This window comes from Poecilia mexicana, unplaced genomic scaffold, assembly GCF_051168715.1.
Source record: "Poecilia mexicana isolate PSO_F unplaced genomic scaffold, ASM5116871v1 scaffold_16, whole genome shotgun sequence".
NCBI lineage: Eukaryota > Metazoa > Chordata > Actinopteri > Cyprinodontiformes > Poeciliidae > Poecilia > Poecilia mexicana.
In genome coordinates, this window is record NW_028263385.1 from 19,833,561 (window position 1) to 19,854,104 (window position 20,544).

The 20,544-nt window shown below is 40.8% G+C and overlaps 1 protein-coding gene across 2 annotated transcripts in view; it reads left to right on the plus strand.

Annotated features, from left to right (window-relative positions):
• Window positions 1-1,259: 1,259 nt before the first annotated feature.
• ptprub (protein tyrosine phosphatase receptor type Ub) overlaps window positions 1,260-20,544 on the plus strand; it is a 224,870-nt gene continuing 205,585 nt past the window's right edge. Inside the window, exon 1 of one of the 2 annotated variants that reach the window (XM_014990707.2) lies at window positions 1,260-2,014. In XM_014990707.2, the coding sequence (XP_014846193.2) occupies window positions 1,936-2,014 (79 nt within the window). In that variant the 5' untranslated portion in view covers window positions 1,260-1,935. The remainder of the gene's footprint in view (window positions 2,015-20,544) is intronic. The other variant, XM_014990709.2, reaches the window with a different exon arrangement.

Here is a 20,544-nt window from a genome sequence, read left to right on the forward strand (position 1 = left end):
TGCAACAAGGGGAGGAAAAAAAAACGACAAAAAAAATCCCCCAAAACAAAACCGTGTTAATCATTATAATTTCTATGGGAATGATGCCTACTTGAAAAATAATCATGACAGGGTGACATTTTAGGTAGAACTGCAAATGTTGTTGACTGGCATGTAGCTGTCTGAAATAACAAGAACATAGACCTGTTGCCTCTGCTGACTCATGTTTCAGCAGCTAGTACTGTTTTACACTGTCTGAATTTATCCCAAATGTTGGATCTCTAAACTATGCTGCCTGGCAAAAGTATTCATACCTTATTGAGGTTTTCCACGTATCGTCACATCACAGTCTCATTGGGAATTTTGGTGGCAGACCAACACAGAGGACTGCACCAACTGAGAAGTGAAAGACAAAGGACACAGTTTTATTTTAAGGGTTTACAAATAAAAATCTGAAAGACGTGGCATGTATTTTGCATTGAGGCCACTTTACTCTGTTACTCCTAAATAAAATACAGTGCCTCCAGACGGCTGTGTGTTATTTAATCTTAGTATAAATAGCTCTGTGTGGTGTCAGTGGTGTGTTAGACAATATTATTGAACAAAGAGCATCGTGGTCAGGTTGGATCAAGGGATCTATTGTTACTCTGGCACAGCAACTGCAGAGATGCGCAGCTCAGATGATGTGACAACATGTTGGCAGGACATTTATTATTTATGCACTAAACAATGTTGCCCTTTATAGAGAAATTGCAAGAAGTTTCTCTGATTAGACCAAAATGTAAATCTTTCCCTTCATGCAAACTACTTGTGGCAAAAGAAGGAGAAAATAACTACAGACGGTAAAGCATTTCTCCGAAAAGATAGTCTAAACTAAACTGCAGTGCAATGAGACAAACAGCATCAAAACCTAATTTACTGTTTTTTTTAAAGAGCTGAATTTCATCATATCTTCTAAAATTTACACAATTAAAATTTTTTGATAATATTATTTTTATTTAATTAATGTAATTTCCAATCAGGATCTCAAGGCCCCCGGCTTGTTGATTCACAACCACAACTGGACCAGACTTCTGAAAACCAGTCAAAGTCCAGACCTTAATCCAGCTCAGAATGTTTCAAGGCTTGAAACCTGATATTTAATGATGCTTTCCATTCATTCTGTGTGATTGAGCTGTTTTGCAAAGAGGAAAAGGCAGGAACACCTCATCCAGTTTGCAGATGCACTAAGTTGGACGACACACCTTTGACAGCTTGTATTTGCAATGTTAGCTGGTCCTACAAACTGTTGGTTTATATTAGCTGAAACTAAACTCAATTCAGTTTTCAGATTTTCATTTGGAAAAATGTTTTTCCTTCCACTTCACAATTATGCGAGTCTAACACAAAAAATCCCAACAAAATACGTTGAAATTTGTGGTTGTGACGTGACGGTGTGAAAAAAAAAAATTAAAAGGGTATGAATACTTTTGAATTCAAATCAAACTGCTACTAAAATATACGTCAACCAAGTGGAGGACATTGTACAAAATATCTGCCATGTTCCCCCAAAGCAGCCAAAGATCTTCTATTTCCCACAGATGTGGCAGATAACGTGATTTTGAGCACACGGTCACACACGGTGTCGAGTTGAGCTTGGCCGATGTCAGAACACCGGGGTGCCGTTCCTGCGCCTGACCACTTGGAGGCGCCCGGCTCATGCTTTGAGTGGAAAAGCTGAAGGCTGGGGAGGGAAAGTGGGCTCGGGAAAGAAAATTTCTCTCCTGAACTGTTTACCCTGACGTCAGTTTGCAGAAGTAGCTCTGCCCTGTCTCCCTCCAGTGTCTCGGAAACTCCACTCAGTTAAAAAACAAAACTGAGGGAAATAGATGGACTCCGCTTTGCCTGCTGCCGCCTTCCTGGACCCCACGGAGTGAATGAAATGACTTGTTCGTCACATGTAAAGTGGACTAAAACATGTACACGATGAACACCTGCGCCTTTCTGCTGATTTTAAGTGTCCAGATCTACGCCGACGGCATCGAGGGGCCAACAGGTAAGACTGGTGTAGACCTTAGTCTCCTACAGTCAAGCTGGGAAGTTTTTCTTTCCTTCTTTCTTGTTTTTTCCAAACATGCGTGTGAAAGTCTGCAGAGAGGAAGAGCGGAGCGGGTCTGGTGAACGATGACAACTTTGTGGCACAGCGTTCCTGCGTTTATCTGCGGCTTTTGTCCCGTGGCGACTTCGGAGTTTGATAATATTGCGGTGGAAAAAACTTACACATTATTGTAAATTGAATCCGATATTTTTGACATAGCCTAAAAAAAATGTTATTTATTTAGAAAGGCACTCGCTAGAGTGCGTTGAATTTTTGCTAAAACAACACGATCCTCGGCACCTATCTGACCCAAGCCCACTCAAATTCCCAGGTAGATTAAAATATTTGATTATGTGGACAAAACTCCACTGAGAGAGGTATGAAGTGCGAAGAAGATGTGAGTCAATATTTGCAAGTCTCCCAAATCCCCCCACTTGCCAAATCAATTCCTTCATAGACTGAAAACCTGCAGACTTTCCATTCTGGAATCAGGTTTCATAGTTGATTCAGTGACTCCATAAAAGTTTGACATCCCAGTGTGGGTTGTTGCACAGGAATCATCATTGATTACATAAACCAAAATCCTTCTTTCTCTATGGAGAACTTGTTCCCATCGATTCTCAAAGCTGCAGATTTCTTTTTTCTTTTTTCCTCCAAGGTGAACACAGAGCTGGGGTAAGATGACATGGAACCAGTGCAGGTTCCTGGCCCTGGGCGAGCCCCTCCTTTATACACCCGCCAACCCCATTTGGCAAAAACCAATAGCTTTTTATTACAGATGGATTGAACCAATAGGGACAAAAAACAAACAAATAAAAAGCTCGTTTGTCTGATATCACAGGTAGGCATAGAGCATTATGACAGTGACCATGTAGTGATAAATATCGTCTGACCTGAAATATGAACTGCTTTTTTCAGCTATAATTTCCCTACTAAAATTATTATTTATTAAAGTTTTTATACAATATTGATTATACATTTGGCTATGCTTAACCCCCTGGATTATTGGGATTGAGGAAAGCCAAGACAGAAGTTTATCAATCATTTTAAGAAAACTGATCAGAATTTTGTAATGATAGTGTAAATTGCAATTCAGTTTTAGCATATATTGCACTTTCAATGCGAGGGTAAATTAATTCCTGATGAACAACAGCAACAACAACAACAAAAAATCAAGATGACAATTTTTGTGTTTAGACTAGTTTTAAAGGATCTTCAGTCGTTGTAGGACGTCCAGATCAAGCTTGACAAGTCAAAGTATTTTAGATTTTGGATCAGAGAAGATCAAATGCAGACCAGAGGCCCCCAAAAGTGATACTTAATTACCACATTGGAAACCATCATGACTTGCAGACTAGTTTATGTAATCATTTGCTACCTCATGCCACCCCAAAGAACATGCTACCCTGAGCAGTGAGCCAAATCACCCATCTCAAAAACTGTGACTGAAATGAACCCTCAGCAGAATTTAGTTTGGGATCATTGTGACAGCTTAAAACATTTTAACTGTGCAATCAACTATGAATTTCTTAAATACAGAAATTTTAAGATGTGACATTGGCTATTTAAATTGTCCAAGCCTTAATTATTTGCATATTTGTGGACTTGCAGTCATTGAAAAGGATTTCAGAGAAAGGTCCAGAGTGAATAGAGTCGCTTTAAATAAGTTCGAGAAATGCCTCACTGCATTTCCCCAAGTTTGCTGTGGACTGGTGGTCAGCTGTCTGAAATAAAGCTAACGATAACTAACGACAAACCAGTGAAATTAAATTATCACATAATTTTAAAACTATGACTAACATGGTGGAAATGACTCATAGTTCATTGGTAAATTGAGAAGTCAAGCTCTTTTGAGGCCCCTTGAAGCCCCAGAGGGTTAATTTGCTTATGTTTTGGGCCGGCTGCGGGTGAAGCTGCTGTCTCTGGGCTTCTGGGGTTGCAGATAGAGGAGACTTCTTCGTTTTATTCGTTTCATTTTATGTTATTGATTAAACTGTGTTATTTCAGCCTTTTCCTGCAGTCATCTGTGGCCCCAGTGTTTCAGCAGGATAAAAATCTTTTCAAAATTCAAATCAGTCACGGAGGTGGACAGACACTGGCTGAAAAATAAACATGTTTTATGGGAATCCGACACAAACCTTTTCGCAGTCATCCAAATTCATGCGCACACTCAGCTCTGTTCCCCAAATTACGTCTGGTATTTGCTCTATTAGCTCTATGCTGGCTATTTACCCTGAAAGCTGATATGAACTGGGGGGCCTGTTTCTGTTGCACACATCCAAATGCAAAAATGTACCTCTTCAGGGGAGATAAAGCAATTGTGGGGGGGGGGGAAGCATTACCACCAATAACATTTACACTCCGGGATGCTTCAACAACTTTAGACGGAGATCCACTCGATAATTTTGTCATTAAGACAGGTCCCCGTTCTTCGTTTTCGTTACAAAGGCTTCTCGGTGTGGGCCTTGTGTGCACAACTGAAGCAGAAATGAGAAGAAGTGAGTGGAGCACGTCATTAAGAGGAATGGGCTGAGACATACGACGGATTAAATCACACGCACAGGTAATTAAAGGAGCTGAATGGAACAGCAACGCTTCACTACGCAGCGCTGTGCGCGACGTTCTGTCGACAAATGTTTACATGCTGTTTGGAGTTCAGTTTCTGAGCCTCGCACCCAAAGGCCGTTGACTTCCTGTTGACCATTAATAACCACCGCTGGCAGGTGTCGAGGCTTTTCTCCCTCTTTTGTCCTGCCTCCTCTTTGTGGAAAACGGATGAAAGGGCAGCTTTGATTCACTCTTTAATTTTTATTATTATTATTAGGCCACACCCTAACATTGAAGACTGGGACTCTTTACCCATTTCACCTCTTCCAATAGATACATTGCCTCATTACAACAGCATGTCGGTGTGTTTTTATTGAGATTTAATGTGACGGAGAAACTCAAAATAGTGCATGAAGTGTGAAGACGAATGTATGGCTTTAAAAGGCTTTAGCATTTTGTATTTAGCATCACACGTCCCTCTGTCAAGTCTGTGCAGCTTCCTAGTCTCTGCTGAAGAAAAGCATCCCCGCAGCATGATCCTGCCACCACCGTGCTTCCTCTGGGGGATGAGTCTGATGTGTCTTTCTTCCTTTTCCCATTGTTTGTGTTGCCACATGAAGCTCTGTCAAATACAATGAAGTGTGAGGTTGTGAAAAATGTGAAAAAGTTCAGTATGAAAACTTTTGCAAGGCATTACTTTTGTTTCACACTTTTCTGTTGAGTTCAAGGCGTTTTGTAGTTTCTAGCTGTCGCTGCTCAGCTTTGCGACATGGAGGCTCTTTCCTTCACTCGACTGACTGCAGGGTGGTTGATGAAAGGAAAAAATATACTATAATTGTCCAGTTTTTGGTGTTATTGTTAGAATTGGTGTGTTTTGAACCTTATCTGACTCTTTCACGCTTCTTAATTCTCCTATTTGCCTTTTTACTGCTGTTGGCACACCAGCCGTCTCTTCTATTAACAGTGCAGATTCCCAACTGAATGGTGTAATTACCTTGTGACTGATGACTCATTTCCAAGATTGATCTAAACTTAAGGCAGAATGTCCTTTTTGCTCATTCGACTGACTGAGATAACACTTGGACTGAGAGATGAAAAGGCCTGTGAAGCCGAGACTGACTGGCCAAAGCGTGGAGTGGAATGACTAACACTTTAGGACTTTTGGCTTAAACTGCATAAACATCAGCATAGGAAACTTCATCTGGTACAACAAGCACATATGAGCTTTCGGAAATGAAGATATTATCAAGCGATCCTCGAATGAAGAAATCAAGCATGACAGGAATGCGTTTATAAATGGACGTGTTTTTTTTTTTTTCCATTTATCATATGTGGCTAGAAATTGTTGCAGTGCACCATTTCTTGCCAAGTACGTTTGACGAGACGGCGTACTGTACCTGAACAGACCCGTGTGAATTATGTTCACAGCTGCCCTGTTTAAAACTAGACTCGGCCGTTTTGTTTGCCCTGTGTTTCATTTGTAGATATTTTGAAGATCAGGACTGAAGTTATAATTCAATATTACACATTTAAAGACTGAATGGTGGGAGATTAGTTTTGTTATGATGCTGATGTAGACATCTTTTTTGCACAAAATGTGATGCTGTTGAATTTTGGGTTCTTCACACTTTAGATCAGGTAACATTTCAGCTGTAGGTGACCACGCTGGAGCAGGTTTTCGATGATCTACCGAAGTAGAGTGATTTTATGATCACATCTAAGACTCTCTCTGGACATTGCTATTCTGTGCATGGCAGTATAAGTTCCCCCCCCCCTTGGTTTTGCTTTACTTCAACTTTTCAGTAAAGGTCAGTTACACTTGAAACAATTTGACAAAATTGCACAAATGGAAAAATCTGCTTGTGCAAGAAATGTTCTTTGGGCTAAATTTATGTAATATGTTTCTCTTTACACTCTTCACACACACTGCTACAATTTCAATGTCTTATCTATAAAACACAGTGGCACAGTTGGTAACACTTTAGTCTTGCAGCAAGAAGGTCCAAATTCTGGCCTGGGGTCTTTCTATATGGAGTTTGCATGTTCTCTTTGGGTTTTGTCTGGATACTCCACCTTTTTTTTTTCACAGTCCAAAAACATGGCACGTCATTTGAGCTCTCCAAATTGAGTGCATCACCGGTTGCTTATCCTGTGTGTCTGTGTTGCCCTGTGATGAACTGGTGGCCTGTCCAAGGTGGAAGACTCTGCATCTTCCACAAAGACTGCTGGATAAGGATAAGTGGGTATAGAAAGTAGATGGATGGAAAGGCTGATGCAGCTATACATTAACATGAACAAAGTTGCTTTTTATGCTGCTGCTTCAGATGCATGACACTCACTGCAGTAATGCTTTTAAACAATAAGCTGCTGCTTATTGTTTAAAAGCAACGATAAGCAGTGTCTTTTTTCCTAAGACATTTTGTAATAATTTTTCCTCGTTTTGGTGATGTTCAGCTGAACATACAGATAGAAAAATGTGCTTTCAGATTCTATGCTGCTGCTTTTGCTGTATGACGACAGACACTTGTGGCGAGAGCAACAGTCCCACAAAAAGTGCAAAGGCAAGAGACATTCAGTGACGGCATGGAGTCACCATTAGCCTTATATGTAGCTTACTGTTAGCTTGCAGAAATAGGTGGGGGAGGGTTGTTGCTATAGGAATACATAAAACAACACACAGTTTCTGTTTGTCTTAAAAATAGAAACTGTTGCAAACGGTGCCTGTCTTCACCATTTTTACTATTAATTAATAAAATCACGTAAGTAAATAGACTTAAGCGTTTGCAGCCATGTAATGATTTAATTCACAAATACATTTAGCACACCCTTCTCATAAGAGTAGTTTTATTACTGGGTGTTTTAAAACAGTTGAGAGTTATTTTTCATATTCACACGATTTAAATGTGATACTGAAGCAATTTAGAAGGTGAATGTTTAGCAGACTGTTATTATTGGAATATTTTTCATCTAAAGTTGCCTCTCACACATAGCGGCTTTGAAGAGTCCATTAGATGTGCTCAGTCTAATAAGCATCTGTCTGAATAGAAGCTAAAAAGGAGCTCAAGATGCATTAGTGTAGAACCAGTGGTGGAATAAAAAAATATGATTATTGAGAGAGTGTTTTTTTTTTTTTTTTTCTTCTCACTAATCCTCTGAGTGGAAGAGTTTCCTGTAGGAGCAAACGACCACCATCTGTGAATAGACTGTGAGAGGGCGATGGGGGACTGGACCTTAATCAGACTTCTGGAAAACACTGGTTGCTTTCCGTCACTGTGGGATCGCAGGCGGTAATTCAGACAGCAGATGGAAAACTTTGCGTCCAGGAGAGGTGGGTTTTTTGGAGGTGAAGGACACGGGGAGGGACCGTCTGAGAGAGATAAGATGAGGAGCACAGAGGGATCCACTCAGATGGATGATTTTGTTTTCAGCTGAGCCCCTCAGCAAGCCGAGCTGTGTGCGATTAGGTAGTGTAAATGAGATGAGCCCCGCGCTCCGCATCCTGTCTGACCTATAGTAATGTGGGTCTACGTGTAGTAGTGCCACACCTCTATTGGCTTACTCCCGCTACTAGACTGGAAAAATACCATTCGACCATAACGTGCTCGAGGAATCCTGCTCCTCCCCGCCCCCCCGCCGCCCCCTCGGTGTCAGGACGATTAATGTCGCCCTTCATCTGTGAAAGCATGTGGGCCCTCCTCCTTTTCGAGCCGGTCTCATTTCTCATTTGGTCGTGATGGATCTGGGTTTGAGCTGCGCTGACTGCGCAGACATTCCTCATGTTGGACCACAGCTCTGACGTATCCCTTGAGCGCTGCATTTAATTAATCCTGCCAAGCATTTTCATGTTCTCATTCTCATGTAATTGCCACATTTACAGCTTTGTCTTCTTTGTGTTTGTGTTTGAGGCTCCATGTTCAGACACATTTCAGTGAATTTGAATGTCACTGAAAAGTTAATTTTCAAAGCGAAACTAAAGCAAACTTTTGCTTTAGAGAGTTAAACCCATTAGTGATGTAGGTTCCGCACAGACAAGGATATTCTTCAACCATTTATTTGTCAATTTTAATAATAATGACTTGCATTTGGTTAAAACCCCAAATCAAAGACTGTCACGGGGAAACCTACGCCTTAAGATAAGCATCTTACAACATGCAAATAAACAAAGATTACTCCATTCTTCTTGTTTATTTCATCCAGCCGGCTTATAGAATCGTGCTGCTCTGTTTCGCTTCTCTCTGCTCTGAATGAAACGAGTCTGATGCCTCGTTGCTTCATGTTCCTACGAGGGATTACAAGGCATCGTGTGTTGTTTGTTTCCGTCATATCTTCAGGTGTTTTTTTTCCAAGCCAGTATGTCAAACCGGAGCAGGAGGTCTCCAAAGTCTCCTGGAGACGAGGCGATTATGGGATGCTCCATTTGTAATGCATTGCCCGGAGGGAGAGGGCACTATGCTTGCTACACTATTTAAAAAGAAATTCAATCAAACAAATAATTACATTGTAGTCATAATTTAGGTACTGCTAAATATTCAGTTTTTATTTCTTTTTGATTGTTTCTAATTTTGCTGTGGTGACTGAATAACAATTGGTAGAGGATTTGTTTCGTAGGAGAAGCTCCCTCGTGAGGGTTGTGCAGTTTGAGCCTCTCGAGGCGCAGCGTGCTACAGCTACATTGCCAGAGGCCTGAAGCTATCTTTATCATTTTGATATGAATTCGGTTTGGTTAATATGAAGATTTTTGTTTTTGTAAATTTTGTTTTTTCTCTACACAATTCACTTTCACGAGCTGGGGAGAAAAAAATAAATAAATCCAAGCACTAGCTGAAAGATGAGCTTTTTAATGCTTGGCCAAATCCTTGAAAGATGTTTTCATAAAGAACTGTTATGACTGACTTGATAATTGTCCCACAGACAGTCATTGACTCTCTCCACAAAAGGTTAATTGCTAGAGAGTCTGGTTGTTGTAGCATGTAAGAATGTAAATGTAAAGATAAGTGGGTAGAAGAAGTTGGACAAAAAAAACAGGGAAAGCTTTTAGAGAATCGTGAAGTGAAATTCACAAGGAATGAACTGTGACTGGAATCAGTGCCAGTATTTAGGAGATGAGTTAAAACCGTCATATTTGTTGTGCTGAACCACTCTATCCAGACATACAGTATCTGTCCTTGGCTAAGGGGAAAACAGGACTGAGAACCTGATCATTCAGTGACTAGAATCTTCTGGGAAACTTTCACCCTAAAAACTGGGAATCACTGATATGCTCAGTTTTTTTTTAACCATAAAAAATATCAGTTTCAGTATATGTTGAAGTGAGAAAACGATTCGGTGATTTTTATCTACATTGCAGATGCTTGTTTGATCGCCCACAGAGATGTCGCGCAGTGAAAGTTATGTTTCTGGAGGATACAAAGAGCAGGTTTCTGTTTTTAAACCCTTGAAGACAAACTGTGTGTTTCCAGTTATTCCAATCCTTTTCTGTGTTTGTCTCCGCTTGCTTATATCAAGTCTCTCTCTGGTCAAAGGAGAGCCACTGAAAGGAACCACTCAGATGGAAAAGAACACCAATTGTAGATAATTATACATGATGCTTATTTTCCTGTCAAGGCCTCTTTTTGTAAGTGTGTTATTGAGGGGTCAAGAATCAGGACACAGGACACAGAATCAACAAGGAAGAAATAAAAAAGCCAATTTCCCCTCTTACAAAAAAGCTAAATAGCCATGAGACATTCGCCGGTGAGACTCCTGAGCAGCTGCCATGGCAGCAGCACCTCAGCAGTGCTTGTTTCTATTAACCTGAATTTGAAAAACACCAACCTGTAGTCGTCCCCGTCCCGTTCAGTAGATTCCCAAGGGTTTGTTGTCGTCTGACAGTGTAAATTCTTTGCCTAATTGTTCATATTTCTTTCCTGTTTGATGAAATACTCTAAATCTAGTCTGAGCCGTCAGGGTCCAAAATCACAGGGATTAACATTCCAGTTTAGATTAAACAGCTAAAGTGGCTAAAATAGCTTCTCAAATCTATAGAATAACAATACCATAATATGAAAAAATTGATTTTTCACACCTTGTTCCCTTTGAGAATGTTTACATGCAGCATTGTATTTAGTAATTGTGCAGTCAGTAACGCAACCATTTATGATTGATGCATCTTCATGCTGTCTTTGCAGAACCAAACGACAGAAGTAGCAAGAATAACAACAAAGCTTAATGGGGTTCAGCAAAGATGCTCTGTTTTGAGTTTTTTCAGCATTGATCCTTTGTCTTTGAGGAAACATGATGAATCAAAACATTTTGGCAGCCTTTTATTTTACATGAATGTAATTGTCTCTATTTTGCAGGGAATACCCACAGAGACTTCTGTGTTAGTAGTGCTAGCCATGCTAGCATTCTTTAATAGCGATTAAAGAATGCTAAAACAACATGTCAGCTTTTTATTTATTTTATTTATTTTTTTCCATTCTTTTTAGTGTATGTTTTCACCATACACTAGTTTCTTCACTAGTTCCTCCTTTATGTATTTTGTATGGTTTTATGAATTGTTGCTAATTGAGGTGGAGGATGGCTTGACAACAATAAGTACAGCAACTAATTAGAACTATTATTAATTAAAAAACTATGCACTCTTATGAACATCCTTATTTGTAAACCTGACTTAAACCTGCAGCCAATATGGTCCGTTCTCTCTTAGGACTTATTAAGTTGAATGTGACACCAGGAAGTCTTGACCAAGCACACGCACTCTTCAAATGAAATTTAAACACATCAGACCATCCACAAACCAATTAACACGTGTATTTAGAAAATCCACTCTCATGAATGCATATTTAAATATTCACATTGAAACTGGAACGGAGTAAATGTGGTAGTTCTCTGCCTTTTGAGTGCAGGAAGCCGCATCCCGAAGCCTCGTCATGTCGAAGGAGGCCGTCAGCAGCTCGCATTGCCACCTCTAACACTAACTCCTTTTCAGGGTTACTGTGAAACCTTCCTGCACCCTGGAAAAGATGCCAAGACTTGAGAGATTTACAGTCTGTGGCCTGCTGTGGCCTGTCTCTTCTTTTTTTTTTTTTTTCCTTTTTCACTCAGCAGCAGCCGCCAGAGTGCAGGTTTCTTAGCTCCCTCAGCCAGGTGTTATTAAAGTGGTATTGATCTTTGGGACGCTGGGAAGTCCATTTTACTTAAGTTTGATCAAAGTGGCATCCAGCCTGTGGTCTTCGAGCTTTATGTGGGAGTGGGAAATAGTCGGTGGGACTGGTATGCAACAGAGAAGTGAAACCTGGAATGTGGGGAGTAGAAGATGTGGGAAAAAAAAATAAAAAATCTGTCAATTCTCAAGCGAGACTCCCTTTCATGTTATTGCTTTAAATGACAGATTTGATGCTCATTTGTGCTTAAAAGTTTGCAAGTTTCACTGGAGTAGTGGGCAGCGAAACTTAAAGCCGAACCCAGATGGGCTTGTGTTTATATCCTGGATATGATAGAGTGAGGCTGCACAGCTTTAGCGCGCAGACAGATGTGTAATTATCCAACAAAAAAAAAAAGGAAGGAAAAAAAAAAAAGGCAGAGCTTTGAGTCGCAGCCGTTTCGGCCCCTGCATTTTCTTCCCCACGGTAAGCGAGATCCAGACTGCAGAAAGTGGGTCTGCAAGACGGATGCTGCGAGTGCCGTTCCTCATCCCCTACCCAGAGGAAAGAAAAGCCTCCTGAGCAGTTTATATTTAGACTGCTGGCTGCATTTCAGTTCTTTACCTACGTCGTCTGTGTCAACATATTTACAGCTGGTTTCTTCGGTTTTTACCGTAGAGATCCCAGCGAGCTGCGGGTCAAAGACAAAGCTCGGGATTGTGGCGATTGTTTCTGACCTATTGTTCAGGTAGTCCCCTAACCTGAGCCGCTGACACTCCTTTAAAAGTCAAAACTTCCTCTGCAGGATACTTCTCCCCTTGTTGCTCTGATGTGGGCTTAAGCTTTATGTCATGATGCCTCCTATCTAAAGAAGCGATATTTCTGGTCCGACCAGTTATTTCTGAGCAGGAGAAACATCCTGCAAGGGACCCAGCCATAAAGCCGAGCCACTCCGATTTATCTCAGACTCGTTAAACCGACATAGACGTTCACATAAACTTTATCTGGACGGTGGAAATTGAAGAGCATTAAAGTGTAACAGAGCATTGATAATGTCTGCTGTGCTGACTTAAAAGGGAAGAAAGTATTTGAGAACTTGCCCAGCGTGGTATCTAAAGATAAACTGCAATCTTTTCTCCTTAGTAATTCATATCCACGGAGCTGAAGCTCAGGCAGTGCAATAGTGTTCACTTTCATGCATTTTGACATGTTATAGCCACAAACTTCACTGTGTTTTACGTATTATAGACCATCAAACAGTTGCAAATAATTGTGAAATGAAAGGAAAGAGGCAGTGGACACTTAATCTCCCGCTGAGTCAAAACTTTGCAAAACTCATTTTGATGCAGTTAGAGCTAGAGATGGAAAACTATACATATTTTAGCAAGAAAGCTGCATTTTGGTCAGATCGGAAGGAGATGACCTGATTTCTTGTAGAGTTCACGTCTGGACGTTAACTGTGTTATTTTAACAAATCAATATGCTCATTATTAGCGGTGGGACTTGATTAAAAAGGTTAATTGAGCTAATTGCAAAGTCTGTAATTAATTAATCTCAATCACATTTTAATTGAAAACCATTTGTGGACAAAATAAGCAGCATGCCCAACTCCAAAAACGCTTTTTGCTGCTGAATTACTGAATTACAAGACGACAACAACAAGGATATTTGTAGTTTCGTAGTCTGTTAATTAGGTCATTCAATCATCAGATTGTTGCAAAGTGACATTAAAACCTTCCAGCTTTGTGGTGTTTCAGGAACCCCTGATCATTCATGTCACATTTTTAGGCATTTTTAGAAATGTGGACAGTGGGATGTCAGTGCTTGTAACTGTATTTTTAAAGCAAAAGTCAACCAACCAATCAATTTTAGTCAACATTGCAATATTAATATGGATCACATCACAACTGCAAAGGTCTGATTTGACGCAGTATTTCAAGTGCCACGCCTGCAGACGCGGCATGCTGATGGTGGTCACACTTTTATGAGCTCACAGAGAAGGCTGGAGACAACATGATGATGAAAAAGGATAAAAAGTTACGAAATATGTGGGTTAATAACAAAGGATATTCAGCACCACTAATATAGTTCTGTTATCTTCTAATATTGCTAACCCACAAAACCCTTAGGATGTCAACAAAAAATTATATATTTACCGAGATTAATGATGGATTCTACTAATTAGATCACTTCTGAATGCAGTTGGCTCCACCGGATCTTATTTAGGCATATCACTGTTTGAATTGTTTTTTAAATACTTAACAAAGCTTCAAGTAAATCCAACGTTTGCGATGATAATGTGAGTTAAGGTTAAAAAGTTCAGTGGGATTTTTACCGTTGTTTTTTATGTTGACTTTAACCCGTTCTGTCTCCTTCTGCCAGCCGCAGACTCACGGCGAAGCGGCTGCAGCGCAGTGCAGCCAAGTGCCGACTGGCGGTAAATCAGCCCACAGACTCATCTGAAACCTGTTGAGCATGTATTACCTGTATTTAATATGTGATGAATAAGAATTAGGTCATTCTGGGGGATGCGTTTTATGGCACTTTCCAGTGAATCTGTAATTTTTAGACTCTTTGAAATCTCAGTAGAAAGGAAAACATCTGACTCACCCAAATTGATGCAGTTCCACCGCCTGGATGGGAATATTGCACGCAGTTTCATCACAGTTCCAAGCTGGGAAAAGTTGCTGCAATTTCTGCAGAAAAATGAAGGTGTACACAGATTCTTTTTTTTCTCCGGGCCGGAGATGCTTTGGATTGGTGTCTGATTTAAATGTAAATCAAAGAAGCGGTATTCTAGTGTGTTGTGTTATGTTGGCACGCATGTCAGTTTCTGACCCAGAGATGGGTTGGAAAGCTTTTGTCAAGTGGTGCCTCGGACTCTTTGTTCTGATTCAGGTAGGGCTGTTGTAAACGAATATTTTAGTAATCGAGTAATCTATCGATTATTCTTACGATTAATCGAGTAATCGGATAAAAAAAATTATAAAATGAAATATTGGTAAATCTGGCATAATACCGGTGTTACGATCAGATATCAATATCAGTCCAATTTTTCATATTTGAGCATCCCTAACAGTTGGTTTTTTTGTAGTTTAGAAAACTAACCTGTAACAATAATAGCTCACTTTCTAAGTTAACCAGAAGAAAAGTTATAGAAAAATCTGAAATTATATTGAATTTAATAACAAGGAGGCAGGCTCACAAATATGCTTATAAAAAATGTCTACAATCCAGCTTTTAGTTTATGTATTCATCTTCAGTGAGTTTAATAGATTAATTAAACTCACCTTGCCACCTAACCTGTCACGCTTTGGGTTTGAAAATACGGGAAATGTGCCTGGAGTGGGAGGAGAGGGCGAATGAACGAACGTAAGATGGGGTGGAGGGGAGGAAATAGACCAGCGGACTGACGAACCGTTAGACCGGGGGACGAACACGGGGGGAAGCAATACGGGATATTTACGACACCTTCACTGGTCACACTCAGAAACTCATCTACCAGCCATGTACGATGCGCTCCGCCACCCGTTTCTTCAGACCGGGATATGAAATTTATTGTGCGGTTCGTCGGTAAAGCTACATTTACACGGTAAGCATCAGCTACTCAGCCGCCCGCCCTGTTCAGGCTATCCGCTCACCTCAGCGCTCTTCCCGCCGTTCGCTTTCAACCAGCAGCCCCGGAGGAGAAATGCTGCCGTACTCCAGGCATTCCCCCAGCCATTTTAAGGATGCTTATTGGTTCCCCAAAAACGATAAAAAGTCGGGCATTATCATCAATCAATAAAATCCCCACGGGCCAATCTTGAAGATTGGACTTTATGCCGCTGAGACTTAACTTTTGTCAACAACTCAGAGGCGGAAGTGAGAGCTCCGCGCAACGCAAATTAAGTCCCGGCCGGAACACGGTGCGCTAAATAATAAAACATAAATTAACGAAGCTTCGAGGCAGGTAAATTTTCCTCGAGGAATTTTAGTAATCGAGGTACTCGAATCATTCGAGGAATCGTTTCAGCCCTAGATTCAGGTGTTGGAGTGAGACGGAACAAAAAGCAGAGCCTATTGATTTCTCAAACGCAGCCCTTCACAGCCAGCCCCGCTGCCTCCTTTTTCTTCAAACTCTCCCTGCCAATCCTACATGACCTCCCATCAAAATCCTTCTCTTTCTGACTTGTCACCATTTCAGCAGTTCCTCAGGGGGATCCTAGGTACTTTTTTTTTTCTTCTTGAAAATAGTAATAAAGAAACGTTTCATGGCTGTAAGAGATTTCAGGGGGAAGTTAGTTCAGGGTATGCCTCTTTCTATCATTTCCTCTGAGACAAAGTATGCTCATTTGTTAAACTCAGAAAGCATTCATTAAGTTTGACAAGCTGGTATAATCGCCTTAGGGCAAAATAAAATGAATGTGTATTTGATGCCAAAGCAAGATGCTAATTAGAAAAGATATCTGACCAACAAGCTATACGCTCTTTACCTTTAGATCCTTTTTTTTCCCCCATCCTCGGTGTTGCTCAGAAACAAGTGAAGGACTCATGTTTACACAGTTATGAGGCTTTGATGTTTGGAAGTCTTAAGATTCATAAACCTTCCTCTTGCAGAGCCACACAAAAAAATACTCCTTTGCAAAACAGCTCAGGCTCAGATAGTTTTTTTTTGGGATGGAAAACACAGAGACAACCGTCACTTTGTTTTTGTTGCGCTCCCAACACAAGAAAACTACATCAAGGTCAACTTGACCGGCAAACCCCCTTGTCGGGCAGAAAGGAGTGAGACTAATTGTTCCTTAATGTTTGCTAACAAACTCTAAAAACGTAACAGTGCAGTTGTATTGTATTTATACTGTCACTAAACTTGTTTATTCATAATTTGACCTTCAAAAGCAGTTGGTTATGCTGAATTTTATTTAGATGCAACAGAGTAAATGACATACTTTTGCAAGGCACTGTGGGGGACCCTGCTCTTTGTAGCTCTCCACCTTCATCCAGGATCACCTTATATCTGAGCCATGAGTTCAAAAGCTCTTTGATTGTAACTTGGGTGCTTTGTTTCTTCATTTAATTTGTCTGCATGTCCGTAAATGCAGATATAGCATGTTTACTTCAAAAGCCATCTACACTTCATCATGCTCTGAAGCAAATTTATGATGCCAGTCTTTTTCTTTTTTTGTTTTTGCCATCCATGCTAAAACTGTCTCTAAAAATCGACCTTTTCCTATAAATGCATTTGATAGATAATTCCTAAGAATTCCAGGACAAAAGGGGGTGGAGGGTTTGTGAAAACGCTGACGGTGTCACCTGTTATGTGATCTGCTGTAAATCTGTCGGCTCACTCGGGGGAGACTTTTAGTGCTTCTCTGTTGTTTTTTGGCTTGTTGATGTGAATAGCAGACATTTTGAAGGGGGAGGAAAAAAAAGTAGAATGGATAATATGAAGGGAAAGCTTTTAGGGCGCTTTTCAAATTGCCTGAACCTATTTCAGCCACAGCCGCAGTTTGTTCTTCTCGCATTATCACGGAAATATGCAAGAATGTCCGGGGAGCCTACTGGTTGTCGCTAACAAAGAGCTTAATTCAAATACCACAAAGATTGTAATTATTGTTGGGCCCCTTTTGTGTGTGGGTGTTTGTATGCACATTGGCGAGTGCTCTGTGTATTTTTTATTTTTTTTGCCAGGGTCTAAGTGCCAGATTGGTTATTGTTCCCACCTGATTATATGTAAATATTTGCTGAACTCTTTTGGCCATTTTGAGCTTCCATAAATCACAGCCATGCGGATTATTACCAGGCTTTTGTTTGCTTTATTCTTCAACGGTATGAAAATGCAAATAGATTTTTTTTTTTTATAAATTAGCATACCGATCAAGGGACGTGCACCTCCGGTGATAAATGTGTCGCTCTAAAAAGATCAAAAAGTCACGCTTTGTTGTGGGATCAGGCGGTATGCGTTTAGCTGGCAGCTGGAGCGCTAAACTCTGCGTCAGGGACCTCGGAGCGCGTCGGCCGTGGCCTTTTGTCCGCTCAGACCGTAGGGGTAATTAGGAATCAGCTTAGCCCGGGATTATGGTTGGACGCAGGGTAATCACAGGGGACAGGAGAAAAAGCATTAGAAGAATACTTGTTAATATGGGTATTACTGTGCTTAGTGCTGTTATCATGTGACATTAAGACAACTGACAATGGGAGCCTGTTGATGCAAGGATCCCTACCTCCGAGGTAATAGGCTTTGCTGCGGATGGCATTGTTTATCCGCGGCGCGCGCAGCAGTCCGGCTCCCTTCTGTTTGAAGCCTCCTATTGCACAAACTTAAAAACTTAGTGCAATTTCTCCTCAACCTAATGAGGAAAATTGCACCGCCTTTTGCCGTACAAATCCTGGAGGTATGCTCGGCTCATTCAGAGGTATTTACTTTACACCAGCACCTCTGAAACGAAGCATGCTCGATTGTTCATTTCCCCTGCGATTGCACACATGGACGAATTCTTGCAGTTTTTTTTTTTTTTTTTTTTCCTGGAATGCAATTAATGTTTTCATTAACCGAGTTAAAGAGCTGCATGGCACGACTAAAAAGACGATACCCTTGGGTTCTTGTCTTTCGCTCTGTTTAAATGGTATAGCCCGTGTTATGGCTTGATCAACAAAGCATGGTTGCTTTGTTGATCAAGGCAGATATGTAACCTGATGCCTGTAGCCTCTAGACCACCTCTATTACCAAAGCCATTTTGTTGGCCTTTTCAGAGGATATGGAAGCAGGCCAATGCTAATATTGCAAGGGAGAAGATTTATCCAAACACAGGGCGGCTTTTTTATCAAAAGCACCATCTCTTTTATTGCATTACTGTTATTTACAGTGAACTTGCTCGGAGGAGGACATAACTGCAGGTGCATACTCTGCAGAATTATCAGAGCACGACACAACATAACAATGTGCTTTGTTTTGACCTTATTGAGAGGGAGCCGGGAATTGTTTTCCGGAGTCTTAAAGAGCTAATCCCATCAGAGGGAGAACGGAGTGTGGAGAGACTAACTCAGTCACATCTGAGGTACCGCTGCCAGAGCACGAGACGGCCAGGAATGTGTTTTTCTTCTCGCTAACGTTCAAGGACTCAGTGAGATCTTGGGGCAGATCTCCGGATATCCCTGTGTTGAATTGCCAAAATATTTGTCATCTAAAGGAATTCTGTTTTTGCAAATGTGAATTTGTCTAGGTAAATAAGCTGTCGTTAAAGGTGGTAAAAAATTTTTTTAACTTGATACCATGAAGAAAAACTCTCAAAACCGCTGACGAGATGACGCTTGCACGTACTTTGCATTAAGCTGAAGAAGAAATTAGGAAATGGGTTTTTTCCCAGGGGGAGAACAAGATCAGATCCATCCAAATGTATTCAGCATGCAGGGTTTCCCCCAGAAAACTTGCTAAGCCCGGTGGTCGGGGCGTCGAGGCGGTCCACCGCTGGTCCACCGTGTTTAAAAGATGTTAAGTTGACAGGAAATGTAAAAGTATTACTGTGTAATTATATGTTATGGGAAAACATCTCCAGTGAAATGCTATTTAAATCAACAACTAGTCTAAAAACAACAGATTTGCTTTTCTGTTTGATCCAAATTAAGTCAGTGGCTCCATCAGGCCCCCAAGGGCTTCAGGGGCCCCATAAACGCTAATATTTTAACACAGACCACAGATACATAAATGTAACATTTGTTTATTGAGATTATCAATGCTGTTAAACTTGATTCAATTTCAGCATACATAAATTAAAAGATTTTAAATTGTTTAACATTTAAATGCAAAATTTTAAGGAGCTGGCAAGTTTACCTTGTAAAACTTCAAAGAACAATATTCATATTTAGATTGTTTTGTTACCATAACAACAATCTGATGCTGTGAGTTTAATCTTTGAATTTACAAATACAAATTAGTAAACTGCGATTATAACTTATTCCTTTTTAGGCTGGCCAATTAAACTACTCCCTTCTCCCATATTTCACTAAATCTAACACAGAAGCTGTTAAAGGTGCTGATGATTTTAGCAACAAAAGGGGCCCTAAGTCAGATTCTGCTCAAGGCCTCATGCAGCCTTGGACCGGCCCTGCATGATCAGGTAATCTGCTGCACTACGAAGAGATACACAACAAACGGGAGATTTAATTCAATGCTGCTAATGTGGCTTTAGTAGCTCTTCCATTTCGTGTCTGTTGAGTTTTTAATAAGCGTCACAGAAACTATTCTGGTTGGTCGAGTTTCTCAGATCTCCGTGCGGCCGCGCGTATTAACTCCAAGTAGTTAATTTGATATGGTTTGATGCATCGTGTAACCGGAAAAATAATACTAAAAATAATAATAAAATAATATAAAATCAGCGTGATGCGTGACTCGGAGGAGAGCGCGAAAGCTCCTCACCGGGCTGAACCTGCATTATCAGGTTAGCGCTGCTCGTTATCCACAAACGCTCCGGCCAACCGGGACCACAGACATAAACTTTGAAGACAGACACAGAGCCACATGCTGGGCAGCGCGTTGAGATGTATATAATTGTTCGTTCACAAAGATTAAATCATTCTCACCGCTCCACAACGCGCCTCTGAATTCACTACAAGTTATTCACACAGAGCTGCGCAACCAGAGCTAACGCAGCGGGTTTTAAACTCTTACCTAGAGTTTCTCCAAAGGATCATAATTCCTCAGTAGGTTTATGTAAATATCCATACAGGTCACCCTGAGTCCAGTTTGAGTGAAAGGAGGTGCGCGCGGTCCCGCAGAGGTAAAGCAGCAGCAGCGCGCGAGGCAAAGCACAGAGGCGCCAGCTGTGTGATTGGTCC